General features: G+C 25.2%; 4 protein-coding genes across 8 annotated transcripts in view; 2 read left to right on the top strand and 2 right to left on the bottom strand.

The window, feature by feature from the left end:
• Window positions 1-3,498: 3,498 nt before the first annotated feature.
• Window positions 3,499-6,318, bottom strand: LOC126550040 (coiled-coil domain-containing protein 124). Its single transcript, XM_050200813.1, has 5 exons — window positions 5,910-6,318; window positions 5,621-5,805; window positions 5,072-5,196; window positions 4,865-5,001; window positions 3,499-3,892 (listed from the first exon to the last, which is right to left on the bottom strand). The coding sequence occupies exons 2-5, from the start codon at window positions 5,781-5,783 to the stop codon at window positions 3,694-3,696; spliced, it is 624 nt and encodes a 207-aa protein (XP_050056770.1). The 5' UTR covers window positions 5,784-5,805; window positions 5,910-6,318; the 3' UTR covers window positions 3,499-3,693.
• Window positions 6,319-6,740: 422 nt separating this feature from the next.
• Window positions 6,741-9,730, top strand: LOC126550039 (electron transfer flavoprotein subunit alpha, mitochondrial). The gene is made up of 6 exons (XM_050200812.1): window positions 6,741-7,039; window positions 7,099-7,245; window positions 8,270-8,534; window positions 8,780-8,998; window positions 9,059-9,210; window positions 9,285-9,730. Exons 1-6 carry the CDS (start codon window positions 6,992-6,994, stop codon window positions 9,462-9,464), a joined length of 1,011 nt encoding a protein of 336 aa, XP_050056769.1. The 5' UTR covers window positions 6,741-6,991; the 3' UTR covers window positions 9,465-9,730.
• A 713-nt stretch (window positions 9,731-10,443) lies between these two features.
• LOC126550095 (proteasome subunit alpha type-7-1-like) lies at window positions 10,444-11,621 on the top strand. The gene is made up of 2 exons (XM_050201053.1): window positions 10,444-11,108; window positions 11,257-11,621. Exons 1-2 carry the CDS (start codon window positions 10,584-10,586, stop codon window positions 11,488-11,490), a joined length of 759 nt encoding a protein of 252 aa, XP_050057010.1. The 5' UTR covers window positions 10,444-10,583; the 3' UTR covers window positions 11,491-11,621.
• Window positions 11,622-14,336: 2,715 nt separating this feature from the next.
• The window catches only part of LOC114121344 (aryl hydrocarbon receptor nuclear translocator homolog), a 31,537-nt gene continuing 30,333 nt past the window's right edge, over window positions 14,337-15,540 (bottom strand). For all 5 annotated transcript variants that reach the window (XM_027983635.2, XM_050201051.1, XM_027983631.2 and 2 more), the window contains one exon: window positions 14,337-15,456. In XM_027983635.2, the coding sequence (XP_027839436.2) occupies window positions 15,278-15,456 (179 nt within the window). In that variant the 3' untranslated portion in view covers window positions 14,337-15,277. The remainder of the gene's footprint in view (window positions 15,457-15,540) is intronic.

The following is a 15,540-nucleotide window of genomic DNA, read 5'->3' as shown; positions in this document are numbered from 1 at the left end:
TTCTTCCATCTATTTAAAAATTCATATTATATAATATTAAACCATAAAATATACTATCATAGGACGTTAACCGAGATAATTCACCATATTATAATATTGTTTTTAAATCAAACACCCATGATCCATCTCGCTTGTTTCGCTTTGAGATGCTTAACATTTTACACTACTAATATCTCGTATTCTATATTCTATAGGTAATAAACGTGACTTTGTTGGCTCGTATAGGTATTGATAATTATTAAATCTTATACTGGGTGATTTTTTTTATCAAATAACACTCATTATTTCAAAAAGTATAGATTTTTTTTCAAATTTCTAGATACGTGATTTTATACAACTATATAAAATTATAATTTTTTTTTCTCTCTTATATTTAATAGTTAAAAAACTATCAAATTTTTAGTGTACCCTAGTTATTTAGCCCAGTGTATTTAAATACAGATAGGTACATTCAGATCCATTCAGAATGTATTTAAAATAAATTTCAAATAATTTTAATAAAAAGTATTTAGGAACAATTACAAATACTTGGCATATATTTAAATACTTTTTTAATTTTACTTTTTTACAATTTGGTTTGCTAAAATAAATTTTATGTTACTTTGAAGTTGTAATATTACATTAAACTAGACATTTTTGTACCATTTATCAGTGAAAAAATATTATTATTAAAATAGTAAATCTTTCAAAAAAAAAAAAAAAAAAAAGGACAAAAAGCGGGCAAGTGAGTACCGCTCTGCTGTACATTAGGTGCCGTATGGATCATTATTATATATTATAGGAGTGTTAAATTTGAATCCAATGATAGTTATCATTGTATACGAAAAACGATTCTGAACGAAGATGATTTGTCAGCCTAGGATATAATTTCCAGTTGTTGGTGAAAAAGGTGGTTTATGTTTTAATGGCCTGAATACACCAAAATTTAAGTTCTTTTATAATTATTGTAAGCTAAACTTATGAAAAATCTTGTATTAAATTTTCAACTCTTAGCTACCTGTACAAACATTTTTATGAATTATACCTACAAAATAATTTGCAAATATTCATAATTTTAACGAATTTTCGTCAAAATTTGAACTTCAAATGCTAATAAAAAAAAATTGTGCCTATGTATTCTTATAATTTTTTAATCACTATAATAATAACTTATGAGGAACTTTGCATTAAATTTTCAAGTATTTTGATAGCGCCAAAAAGATTTTATCGACACATAAAAAAAATAATTTTCAGAAAAATTGAAAATATCAGTTGTCTATAAATAGCTCAAAAAAAGTCAAAATATTTTGAAAATTAAATCACGTAAAGAAAACGCGAATCTTAATAACTGGTAAAATTTTCAAGTATCTACGACTTATACTTTTTGAATAATAACAAATATTTAAAATCGTTTGAGGATAAATCGTTATCGTTACGCTATTTCGTTAAAATTTAAAATTCAAACGCACTTAAAATTTTTCCTATAATGATGCTTCGAGTTTTCTCTATAGATACTTGAAGGTAAACTTATGGAAAACTTAGTGTTGTATTTTTAATCCTTAGTTATAAACACAAAAAAGTTTATGATTTTTCAACTTCAAATAATTTGCAAATATTCATAATTTTGACGAATTTTCGTCAAAATTTGAACTTCAAATGCTAATAAAAAAAAATTGTGCCTATGTATTCTTATAATTTTTTAATCACTATAAGAATAACATATGAGGAACTTTGTATAAAATTTTCAAGTATTTTGATAGGGCCAAAAAAATTTTATCGACCCTTCAAAAAAAAATTTTCAGAAAAATTGAAAATGTCAGTTGTCTATAAATAGCTCAAAAAAACTCAAAATTTTGAAAATTAAATCAAGTAAATAAAATGCCAATCTAAATAACTGGTAAAATTTTCAAGTATCTACGACTATACTTTTTGAATTATAACAAATATCAAAAATCGTTTGAGGCTAAACCGTTATTTAACGCGGTTTTCTAAAAATTTAAATTTCAAACACTCATAAAAATTTTTTGTCTGAATCCGGTAGAGTTTTTTTTACAGATATTTGAAGAAAAATGTATGGAGAACCTTGTACCAAATTTTCAAAACTTAGTTATAAAAGAAAAAAATTTTATGATTTTTCAACTTCAAAATTACTTGCAAATTTTCGCGTTTTCGACAGATTTCGTAAAAATTTGAACTATTAACTCTTATAAAAAAAATTGTGACTAACGATTTTTAATTTTTTTTAGATACAATAAAACAACTCATAAGGAACCTTGTATTAAATTTTCAAAACTTTTTGGTCATCCAAAAATTTTTTATCGACACTTTAAAAAAAATTTCTCAAAAAAATCGAAAATTTCAGTGGTCTATAAATAACTCAAAAAAAGTCAAAATTTTTTGAAAATTTAACTATATACAGATACCACTGACATTAACATTTGGTGAAAATTTCAAGTATTTTCAGTGATTAGCTTTTGAATTACAACCATAAAAAAAAATCGATTTGGTCGAAAACTGGTTTTGCGGAAAAATTGCCGTTTTTCCGTCATTTTTTTTTTGTTTTTCTCGATTTTTTTGAAAACTGTTGGAAAATGTTAACTTTTTACCTCTATAATGCACCAAGGATATTCACTTTTACATCGGAAACCACCCCCATAGTTTGAAATTGGAGCATTATTTCGACTAGTTATGCTGTACACAGACACAAAAAAAAAAAAAAAAAACACACATCATTGTAAAATCAATACATTCATCACTTCGTTCAGAATCTAAAAAAATGTGTGACTACTGATAAATAATTTGTTTGGATTTTGAAAAGTATTTGATTTTCAAATAGGTATAAATATGTTCAAGATAGTATTTAAAATACTTTGTAACTTTGACTTAATTTAACTAACACAAATAAATTTTTTTCAATTAATTGCCAATCTTTATTAATTGGTATCAATTGTAATTTAGTAAACAACTTTATGTATTCAACAGTACATTAATAGTCACACACTTTAAGGAGTATCCTTAGAGACATGGTCTACCAAAACTTACAGTCTATTTTTCAAGGTAGGTCTTAAAAACTCTAGTATGTGAATGTATACATATGGATTTTCGACATATTTTGTTGTTTGACTTTTTGATTAAACAAATCATTATAATAATATCTAAATATATCATCGATTATAAATAGTATTATATATTTTAGTTCGTAATGCATATGCTATTATACAACGTGTATTCTGTTTATCTTATTACTATTTATATTGTTCGTCGGCATCGACACTCAACGTTCATTCCACGGAAATTTTAGTCTATTATTTAAAACTTTGGTTTCAAGTTTTAAATATAAACTGCTTTATATTTGGTTCATAAATTAATTTTATTCTTTTACAAAAAATCATAAATTATAATTTAATTATATGGAAAAAACGGGATTAAAACAGGACAATCTTCTAAAAACGGGATAAAAAGCGTCCCGTTCGAAGTTTTTTGGGACAATGGGACATGATGATCAAAAAAAGTACAATCCCGTTTTAAATGGGACATATGGTCACCCTATATTACAGATCCAACTTTATTTAAAATTGAAATTAATACATTTTTGTTACATTATACATAGTATTAATATAATTTTAGTAGGTAAATAATCACATTATTTCAAGGAATTATGAACACCTACTTATAGTTCTTATATTAATATTCTTATATCAAAGGCAATTCAAATTAATTTTTATTCAAATATCTCTGATTAATAGGGTTATCCGGTGATTTCATCCATTCTTTGTTCATTAGTTGTTTTACTTGAGATAGACGCATAGATGGATTTTCAAGACGTAACCTTGGTAAATTTTCTGCTTCAAAAGCAGTATATGCTGCTTTTAGTCTTTTTTCAGGATGTTTATCCAACAACTTTTGAGTAGGACTGTAACAATATAATAAATAAAATTAAAAAATAAAACCAATAACTATTGTACTACAGTAAGTTAAAGTTAGTTACAATGGACCTTAAAAAGACTATCAAGCCTATAATTCATTGCAACTAATGGTCTATTACAACTGTAAAATACATACAAGTAAAATTGAAGCTAGTTAAATTTAATTGTATGGTATAATTTCCCACCATCATACTATAGAAAATATATTGCTTTGACCCTGTTAGTCTATTATACTTATAAATTTTATTTAAATAAAAGTAAATTATAATAATATATTATTTACAAAAAATAATAGTATAATACAAATAATTAACATTTTACAATTAAACACAAAAACTGTAGTAGTCGTTTAAATTTTCAACTTTGTCAAAATTAGAATTTGAACGCTTATGAAAAAAAAAAATATGCACTTATTTTCAATTACAATAAAACCAACTTAAAAGGAACCTTAATAGAGTTTTGAGCTTTTTAACACGAAAAACAATTTTTACCATACTTAAATTAAATTTTAAATAAGACTACTCATGTATGGTTGTCTAATTGTAGTGTTTGATTTTATACGGTTTGGTGGCAGGCGATAACAAAAAAGTATTGATTTTAGACTATCATACTGAGAGTTTAAATTCTTAAACTATTTCAGTTTATATTGTTAGAAAACAAAAATCAGTAAAATTTAAATAGAACTTTTAAATCAAAAATAAACTTGGCTTATAACATGTTAAAAGTTTTTCATTATAACCATATAAAATATAGATTTTAAGTTATTAAAAAGAATTATAACCACTTTTATAGATAAATATATATATAGTAAGGACCAAGAGAAAAATTCTACAACACCCAAATATCCATTTTAAACCGATTTTAAATTAATATGTAGTAGTATTCTACTATCATACACATTTATAACAATCATCATTCGAATAATTAGAATGTTTTCTAAAAATAATCTACTTATTTACTTCAGCATATTAAGAGCTTCATCAACTGTTCGTGCTTCTTCATCGTGCATAGTTAAACGATTCAAGTTTTCTTCGATTGAACTTTCTTCGTCCAATATTGGCTGTGGCTTAGGATTTGATGGAGTTTCAAGTTCTTTCTAAAATATTTGAACAATAAAGCAAATATAACTTAATATCTATATGTTGACAATTTAAAATCTGTATTACCATAAGTTGATGCCTAGTGATTTTTTGGTTAATATGTGTTGTCTTTATTTCACTGAGCTCAGTTTCTAGTAATAATTGTGCTTCGCGTTTTTTTTCTATTTGATCAATTTTTTTTTTTCTTTTTCCTCCTAATATGATTTTTACAAAAATATATTAAAAACACATTTAAAAGGTAAATAATATATACAATTACAATATTGCAAGTTAAATTATTAAAAATAGATACACTCAATTATTGTATAACTATAAACATATTTATAATACTTCAAAAATAGTTATCTTGTACAAAATGTATATTATATAAATATATAAAAGTAAATCGCTTATTTAAATAAAAATAAAATTGAGTGCAAGTGAAAAAGAATGTAATCTAAAAATAACATTAACATACAATACATACATTTTTAACTAATATTTATATGATAAAATAATATATGAATCAATATTATATACAGTTAATGAATAAGAAAGTTTTCTATTGCAACCTAATTAAAATCATTATTTTCTTAAAAGGTTATTATTTTTAAATAATGAGTACAATAATATAACTTGCCTTTCTTTTTTGTTTTTTGATAGCGTTCTTGTCATCATCTTTCCAAAATTCATCTTCTATTGCCTTTTTTTTTTTAGCATCAGCTTCTTGTTTAATAGCATCTTTTCGAGCTTTGGCTTCCAAAGCTTTTGAATTCATGCCAACAAACTTCTTGGGCATTTTGAATATACCTACTATTAATCTATTAATCAGAAAAATATAAATATAAAATTAGCTATCATTATATTAATTTTTATACATAATAAATTAATGTACTAGAATATTTTAAGTATTGAAATAACTTACATTTTGCAAATTCAATTACTAATTATAAGCTCCTATTATACAGTTTAATTGATGGAAAAAAACAACTATAACAAATAATCTACATTAAACATAAATAATATAACAATCTGATAGTATCTTTTTTTTTGTACCTATTCTTTAGTTGTTATTATAAAATCTAATAAAATGTACAGTATAATATATTATTATAAATAAAATTATTATACAATAATATTTTAAATCTTCTAATATTCACTAACTAAAAAATTAAACTCGATTATTGTGAAATTCGGGTTTAAAAATTATTTGTAACATGCCACTGTTGAAACTTCAAGTGATGATAGTCGACAGATCGGCTGATTATTAGTTTAGAGATTACTGCATTACTGAAAACGGTCTGAACCTCTAAACATTATAAATTGTACTTCATTCATAATAATATTATCATATACCCATTATACCTATAATCGTAATGATAAGATGTTAAAAAGTACCAAACCCAAGGTGGATTCATTAACCCACCTTGACAAAATCATAGACCTTTAGTATTGTCCACACTACATCTATTCTGTGAACATTAACCCATAACATGATAATTAGCTTATAAGATTCATAATTCAATAATTTACTTTTATTTTTGTTACGATTTACGTAAAACATGATTACATAAGTGAATTTTAATCTACCTTGAGTGACTATTTTGAAACCCCCTGATGTGATAACACAATACCCTTTGATCAGAATAGATAGATGATAAATGATAATACTAATTGAATATTATCTATGTACGTGAGTCGTAAATACGTAGTACAATAACATTGAGTATAATATATATATATATATATTATATATACTCAATGGTAATACTGACCACTGACATTAGTGAACTGTGAATACTGAAGTGAGAAGAGTAAACATTGTAATTACTAATTGTACCACTCACACTCATTCGCTTTATTAACAAGCCCGTAACGTTTCCTATTTTAATAGTTGATAGGCAGGTAATAGGTATTATATTTCCTGGTCTTGCCAATTGCCATCTTGGTGTTGATTACAACAAAAACTTCAATTTTTTTTTACCATAACGTACCTAATTTTTTAAAATGATTTTAAGTAACATCTTAAGATACTCAAAGAACATTGGTTCTAAGGTAATCAATTTTAAATCAATGGCTATACTTAAAGTTAATTTTTTTTTTTCAATTTTTAGGTCAATGGACATAGATTACAAAGCACATTAATAGTTGCTGAACATGACAATGAGAAACTTGCAGCAGTAACACGTAATGCCTTAACAGCTGCAAAGAAACTTGGTGGTGAAGTGTCTGTTCTCGTAGCTGGCACCAAAATTGGATCGGTATGTTTAAATATTATACTTGAATATTTGAATAATTTTCAATATTTCTTATCTTTTTGGTTAAAAGAAAAAATATTATAATTGCATTAAAACTTCATAAAAAAGTATAGGTAGTTATTTATATTAAATTATTAATGTAATAGTAATTATAGCCATAAGTTATGTCAAGGTTAAATCCATAATATTGTCATTTAATTTTGTAATTCATAAATAAATATTTATTTGCAAATTTAAATATAAATTAATTATGGGTTTTTAACACAACTCTTATGAATAATAAGTAGATATTCCAAAAATATTAATGAATTGGAAAAAATAGATACTGATGAGAAATAATACTATTTTGTCACTTTATTTTCAAATTCCAAACCTCCATTTGTTAAAAATTATACATATTCTAAAATTTACATATAGGTAATTTGTATTTTATAAATTTTACATTACCATTCAGTAGACGAATATCTCAATTTTTTTGTTGTTACCAAAGAAGATATTTTATTATACTTTTAATCAATACTACGATAATTAGGCCTAGTATCAATTATTAGAATCAGTGTTTTCTTAGGTACCTATCAATTTCAATATTTAAGAGAGTTAGAAATAAATCATATGATGATTGCTTATAAATATTCTCAACTAGTGGAATAGGAAGTTTATTATTTATACTTGTGATTTAAAAATATTTTATAATTTATTTCTACAAAAATTATGAAACATTATTAAATAATTATTTATGGGAATTAGAAGTAAAAAATAAAGTTGTATAGTTTATAACTTATATTTAAATGTATTTACTAGTCTATTGACTTATTAAGTTCAAATCGAAAACATTGCTAGCATCAGCAAATTTAAATTTTGATAAAAATCAACTTTAAAATACTTTTATACTTTTAAACATTAAATTCTAAATCTTTAGCTCAAAAATATATTTATTGAACTAACAAATTATTAAATATAATAAACAAAATATTGTTAATTATACACTTACCTATTCTCAATAAATATTTATTATTTACACCAACAGGTGGTAGAAGAAGTTACCAAAGTATCTGGTGTGACTAAAGTACTTAAAGCAGAAGGAGAAGAATTCAAAGGATTTTTGCCAGAAATTCTAGCTCCATTAGTATTGGCTACTCAAAAAAGAATTAATGCTACTCATGTATTAGCTGGCTCCAGTGCTCAGAGCAAATCACTTTTACCCAGAGTGGCTGCATTATTAGATGTTTCTCCAGTTACTGATGTTATTGACATCAAATCTCCTGATACTTTTGTACGGACCATTTATGCAGGTATAAATTCTATTTAGTATAATTTTCTGATTGTCTAACTTTTTTAATACATAAGTATATGAACAATTGATTAAATTCTGTCTAACAAGAATACAGTTCTTCTGTACACCTCCTGATGACACCCTGCCATAGTAGAACCAACTTCAATGGTAGGGTGTTGATTGTAGATGCACAGAATCGTCATATTTTTCAATGAATAGAGTATATTTTTTAGTTAATTATTTAATAGTATAAATGTTTTTAAGGAAATGCTATATTGACCTTGAAGTCACTAGATGCTGTAAAAGTACTCACTGTTCGTAGTACCAGTTTTGAAGCTGCAGCTGATGGTGGTTCTGGTTCTGTTGAAGATGCAGTACCTGTAGGTAGCTATGAAAAAGGATCAGGTTCAGAATGGATTAGTCAAGAACTGACTAAAAATGATCGACCCGATTTGGCATCTGCAAAAATAGTTGTGTCTGGAGGTATAATAAATATAATTCATGAAATATTGAAATATATTATAATTTTTTATATTTATAAAGGACGAGGTGTCAAGTCTGCTGAAAATTTTAAAATGATCTATGATCTTGCTGATAAAATGGGAGCAGGTGTTGGAGCTTCACGAGCAGCTGTAGATGCTGGTTTTGTTCCAAATGATATGCAAATTGGACAAACAGGAAAAATTGTTGCTCCAGTTAGTGACAATAATATTCTTATAAAAGTTTAAACTAAGGTTAAACAGTTATAGTATAATACATTTAATTACAGGAATTATACTTGGCTATTGGCATTTCTGGCGCCATTCAACATTTAGCTGGTATGAAAGATTCTAAAACAATTGCTGCCATCAATAAAGATCCTGATGCACCAATTTTCCAAGTAGCAGATTATGGACTAGTCGCTGATTTGTTCAAGGCTGTTCCCGAAATGATTGAAAAAATAAAATAATAAGAACTTGAGATTTGTATTTGTTAATATATGTTTAATTAAATTTGTATTCAAAATCAATATAGTAAAACAATATCAGTTACATTTTTTTGTTTTTTATGGTTACATGAGAGCATATTTGTGGTTATATACTTTTATTAATTTGAGAATCATTCATTGTTTTTAAATATATATATTTATTTTTTTAATATATTTATAAAAATTAAAATTAAATAAAATGTTACATACTTAATATATTTAATCGTAATACATGTTGCTACTGATCATATATGTATACATTTGTCCTAGTTTTGAAATAAATAAATAAATAAATATTAAGTAAAATTTTCATATTAATACATGAAATAAATGAAATAATTCTTTTAGGGCTTAAGATGACAATATTTTACTTTATAACATAATAAAATACTTGTGAAGTTATAAATTAATATTGTTATGTGTCAAGTGAACAATATATTTTAACATAATTCTAGTATTTCCTAATATTAAAGTTTAAAATTGCAAATTGTGCAAACTTCTAGTATTAAATAATTACTATTAGTTTAATTTCTGAGTGAAAGGTGGTCACATAATACAATTTCAGAACAAATTCTGAATCCTAATTAATATTAAATAATATAATAGTGTAAATTATTATTTAATTTTTAATTAATTAAATTAAATTTATTTTACTAAATTCATATTTTTCGGTATATTTTTACTTAAGTAAAATTAGTATAATCTCAATACGATACAATACTGATCTATGTAGTTGTGTAATTTGCTCTATTGCTATTCAATCGTTTTCACTGTTCATGACTTCATAGTTCATGAGCAAGCTATTTGGAATTTATTATGATCCAAGTACAGAATAACAATTTAAGGGTTCTACCACAATATAGATAATTTATTATTCATGTTTGTGGGTTCGAATTGTTGGCGACACTGATTTACTGACAACACTCATTGATACGCTCTATCAGACGCATTGCCGAAGAATTTTAAATTTCCTTAGTCATTGCTCGTTTTGTTTATTATAGTGAAATAGTGCAAGTCGATTATTTTTGTTGTTTCACTCTGATCATTGTTAATTATTTATTTTCTTTTACCTTTAAAAATCTTAAACAATAACTCAAAAATATGTCTGGTGGCTATGACAGAGCAATCACGGTATTCTCGCCGGATGGTCATCTCTTGCAAGTAGAATACGCACAAGAAGCGGTACGTAAAGGATGTACAGCCATCGGTGTACTAGGCAAGGACTGCGTCGTACTCGGTGTTGAAAAGAAATCTATAGCAATGCTCCAAGAAGAACGTACTGTACGCAAGATTTGCCCTCTGGATTCGCACATAGTAATGGCATTCGCTGGTCTGACAGCAGATGCGCGTGTAATCATAAACCGAGCACAGATGGAATGTCAATCACAGTACCTGACTCTCGGTGAAACCGTAACGACTGAATATATCACACGCTTCGTGGCATCTATCAAACAGAAATACACACAGAGCAACGGTCGCCGTCCATTTGGCATATCATGCCTGATTGCTGGTTTCGATAATACTGGTGAACCCCATCTGTTCCAAACCGAACCATCAGGTATCTATTACGAGTGGAAGGCAAATGCCACTGGAAGAAATTCCAAATTGGTCAAAGAATTTTTACAGGTAATTAAAATGATGATTTGTTTAGAGTTGATTAACTATGAAATATACCTACTATGATCTTACTGTATCGGATAACTTTTGCTAATGGATTAAAATTTAATTGTAATACATTTATTTGTTTTAAAATAATATATTCTCTTTGTTATAGGATAACTATAATGATGAAGCGGTAAGTACTGAACAAGGTACTATCAAATTAGCAGTCAGAGCATTACTGGAAGTAGTTCAGTCTGGTCAAAAAAACATTGAGTTGGTAGTGTTAAAGAATAATGAAAAGATGAAAATGTTGGACCCAGCTTCGCTTGAAGAAATGGTTAATGTTATAGAAGCAGAAAAAGAAGCTTTGGAGAAAGAAAAGAATAAACAAAAAGATAAACAATAAAATTATTTAATTATTATGTCCAGGGAATATGAATAAATCATTTCTAATTTGAGTATAAATGATATTTTTCTGTATTATGTACCTATATTTTATATTAATAATTTAATAAAGTAAAAAATTAGGTGCATTTATTTATTTTTATTATTTTTAATAGACAAATAGGTACCTACCTTGTTTATTTTTAATTCTTTGGATTTATCTTCATCTATTCTTTGTAAAAGATTTTTTTGAGTCTCAAATTTTAATTTTGTTATTTTATAAATCTAAACATTCCTATTTCTTACCTATATCCATGTCATATACCAGCCAAATAAAATTAGGTATTGGAAGTTAGACTTATGAAATTTCTAGTATTCGATAATTTATTTCAGATTTTCTTTACTTTACTTTTTAAATTCTTGAAACATCCTTAAACTAGATTTATATATCAAGCAAATTTAAGGCACTTAAGTTCATATTTTCCATGTGTCATACTTGTAGGAGAAATATAAAAATTTCATTAAAAAGCTAGTTATTTACATGCAAATCATATTCATTTAGAATATAATGGAAATATATTAAATTTTTATTGTATATCATTATACGTTTAATAGTTTATCACCAATATTCATATTAATAAATTGTCACCTTGGAATTTCTTTAACATTTAAAATTGATGAACAATACATTTGTAAGTACAATAAACATTTTTAGTATCTTTTTATTACAAACTCCTCTGAAATATTTTGGTTTTTAACTAGTTTTAATCTGAACGTGTCAATAGGATGATAATGTAATTGTTTAGATATACTAAGTTTATATAGTGGACAGCGGTATATTAATTGCTTTAATAATAAAATAAACTAAATTATGAACTGTTCCTGTTGTTGGAATTAAGTAATTATTTAAAAAATTACATTTAACAATATAACATTTATTTTAGGTTGTTTTTATATACTACCAGATGCTTCCTCTGATAGATATTATAATCATTGTGATGCTATTCAATTTATTTATTTTAATTTCCCTGAACATAATTTTGTAATACCTAGCTGGTGATTTTAACTTACAACACTTTTAACTGATATGTTGACCCAAATATTCAAAATCATAGGTCTAGCAGTGTCATTTAATGATAATTAACTTTTTATAGTTAAAACAATGAACATAAAAAATTGTATTGGCAAAACCTTTGATTGTTTAATGCTTTAGTGAACAAGCCAAACACGCATCCATTTACTCATTTTACTCATTTGATTTTCTTGTTCATTCAATTCACAAATATCATCCACATTTAGATTTGCTTATTAAGTAATCCATCGTTTAGTGATCATTTTGAGTCACCATGTATTATTAATTTTAAGACAAGTAATTTTGCAATTTCTTTCTAGTATTGATACTTGATTTAGATGTAAATCTTAATAATAATATGTGCCTAGATGCTATAATTTTTATGAAATGATTTTTCATTCAATCTGTTTGTAAGCACAACTAAAATTTCTAATAAATACTTCATTGTTTGGTCAAATAAAAAATTCAGACTTAATAATCAAAAAAAAAGTTAACTATAAAAAGTATAAACTTTGTCCTTCATTTGATAGCCCATTTTTTTTTTAGAGCTTATGATAAAAAAAAAAAAATAATTAAATCAAATTTGTCATAATACATTTCAGATATTGAAAATAGCATTCCAATAAATATTAAACTTTTCTAGACCTATGTGAATACACTTAAAAAAATGAAAAATAATGCTCCAGACTGTATGAGATATAATAATACAACATTTTTAAAACAGTGAAACTACTTGCTGATTATTTTTCCAGTGTCTATGTAAATAACACTTTTAATATTATAAGAATACTAATAGAGTATAGCTAATGATAATCATATCGACTTGAGCTTTTGATTAGAATTAAATTAGAATCTGAGTGATTATCATTTTCTGATGTTGATTAATTTAAATATTTGTTATAACTGATCATCAATGATAGTTTAAGAAAATGGGCATAACAACAGAAGAGAATATGAAATTGTAATCAATAATCAGCATACAAAAGTTTTTAGTTCTAAGAAACATCCTTGGCTTAGAACCTATTTCTGAGAACCTTAAAGTTAGAATGTAACAAAACAAATCATATAATTATTAATCAATTCAATAAAAAGGTACATAGGAAAAGGATTGATTTTCAGCTATTAATTCTTGATAACACTTAACAACTATATCATAACTGGGCAATTTAATAATTAAATATAGCTTTGTGCGGTATCATTTTTGAATTGGTAGGCTAAATATTCTTATATTAAATTTTTAAAAAGAAGATTACTACGGATTGTACTGTAGTATACTAGAGTATGTCAAAATGTATGTTTTTTGTTTAAATATATTTTAAGCAATCCACAACATAGTGAGAAATACCAGGAAATCAAAATTAAAATTACACAGTTTGATTATTAAAAAAAAACCTCTAAATATATTTCATTTAATTATACAATACTTCTATTAAACTGTTATAATATAATGTACAATAATAAAAATTATGTATATAATTTAAAACAAAGTGTTGTATTTACAATGTATATTTTTTAAAATAAACTGCGCAAAAGAGAAAAAGGGAAAAATTCGTAGCAGTGGTATAAGTGAAAATGGTGGTTAATTAAAAGAATATAATGGTATCACCATTAACTCTTTATACGTATATTTATATTGAATTTCATGTAATATGTAAATATGTATATACACATTTATGTTTGTATAAAATAGTACTTTTTTTTTTTAGATAGTAAAATAACAAATTATTTAGAAATATTCGTATTTAAATTATAAAAAAATTCCACACACTTATATCAGTATAAAGTAAATAATACTATTATAAACATACAATATTATATACAATTTTGTATACATGATATGGACAAAATAAAATAAACTTTCAATGGACTGATATTTGAAGTTGACTACTGGTATTTGGCTCAATGTTATTTTTACTATGATATTCATATATATACATACATATATATATAAAGTAGCCAACTACAAATTGAATTGAGAATATCCCAATAGAAAGTTCATTTAGTTATCCAGTTTAAAAAAAAAAAAAAAAACAAAATTCAATAAAAAATAAATTTACAATTACGGAAGGATTTGATATATTTTTAAAAATGATATGTGTCTAATAAATATATTTGTGTATTAATTTTGAACTTCTGTTCATTAGATATTTAAGAATACAGAAAGTAAAGTTTCCAATAAATTAAAATTCTCATTATTATTTATTTTTTATGGCACTGAGCTAACCTAGGTACATACTTCATTGAGGTAAGCACAACAGAGGTAGCTTGGAGGTTGTAATTGTAATAATGAATTCAGTGATAGAAGAGAATAAACTATATTAAAATGATAACTTGGTGTAGAATAAAAAGCAGTGTAGTAAAATTGTAAAAAAAAACCAGTGTTTAAAATAATATCAATGATTTTTTTGAAAAATGTTAAAAGTATACTTAGTAAGACTTACTAAGTCATTAATAAACTTGATATGAGATTCTTATTATATTTGTACAGACTACACGAATCAAAGAATCCACAATATTAAACATACAACAACAGATATCCAGTATATCATGTAAATTATGATAATAGTTTCTAATATACATAAAAACCATATAATACTACCATAGATGGTGTTGATAATACCTTACAGGCAGATATTAGACAAATTTAGTTTATAACATACATTCGGGTAATTTGTGACAACTGCATTCATTTTATCCCTAATAAATTTGTTTCACACAGAATAAGACGATTATAAACTCATTCAAAATTTGTGTTGAACATGTTAAGATCTTCAAATGAAGCAGCTGCTGCACTTTGATCAAGCATTTGCATCATCATATCAGAAAGCTCTTGTGGATGACCAGTATGCGGGTGTGGTGGTACATTGTTTGCCACAGCTGTGGCCCCAGTTGCTCCAGCTTGCCAACCCCACATTCCTTTAAAAAAAATAATTATTGAAATTAAATAATGTTATAAATAATGTTTTTATTATTCTATTTAAATTACAATTATTTTATAAA

Source organism: Aphis gossypii, chromosome 2 (assembly GCF_020184175.1).
Source record: "Aphis gossypii isolate Hap1 chromosome 2, ASM2018417v2, whole genome shotgun sequence".
In the NCBI taxonomy this organism is placed as follows: domain Eukaryota; kingdom Metazoa; phylum Arthropoda; class Insecta; order Hemiptera; family Aphididae; genus Aphis; species Aphis gossypii.
The sequence above is the reverse complement of the archived record's forward strand: the minus strand, read 5'-3'. Positions and strand labels throughout refer to the sequence as shown.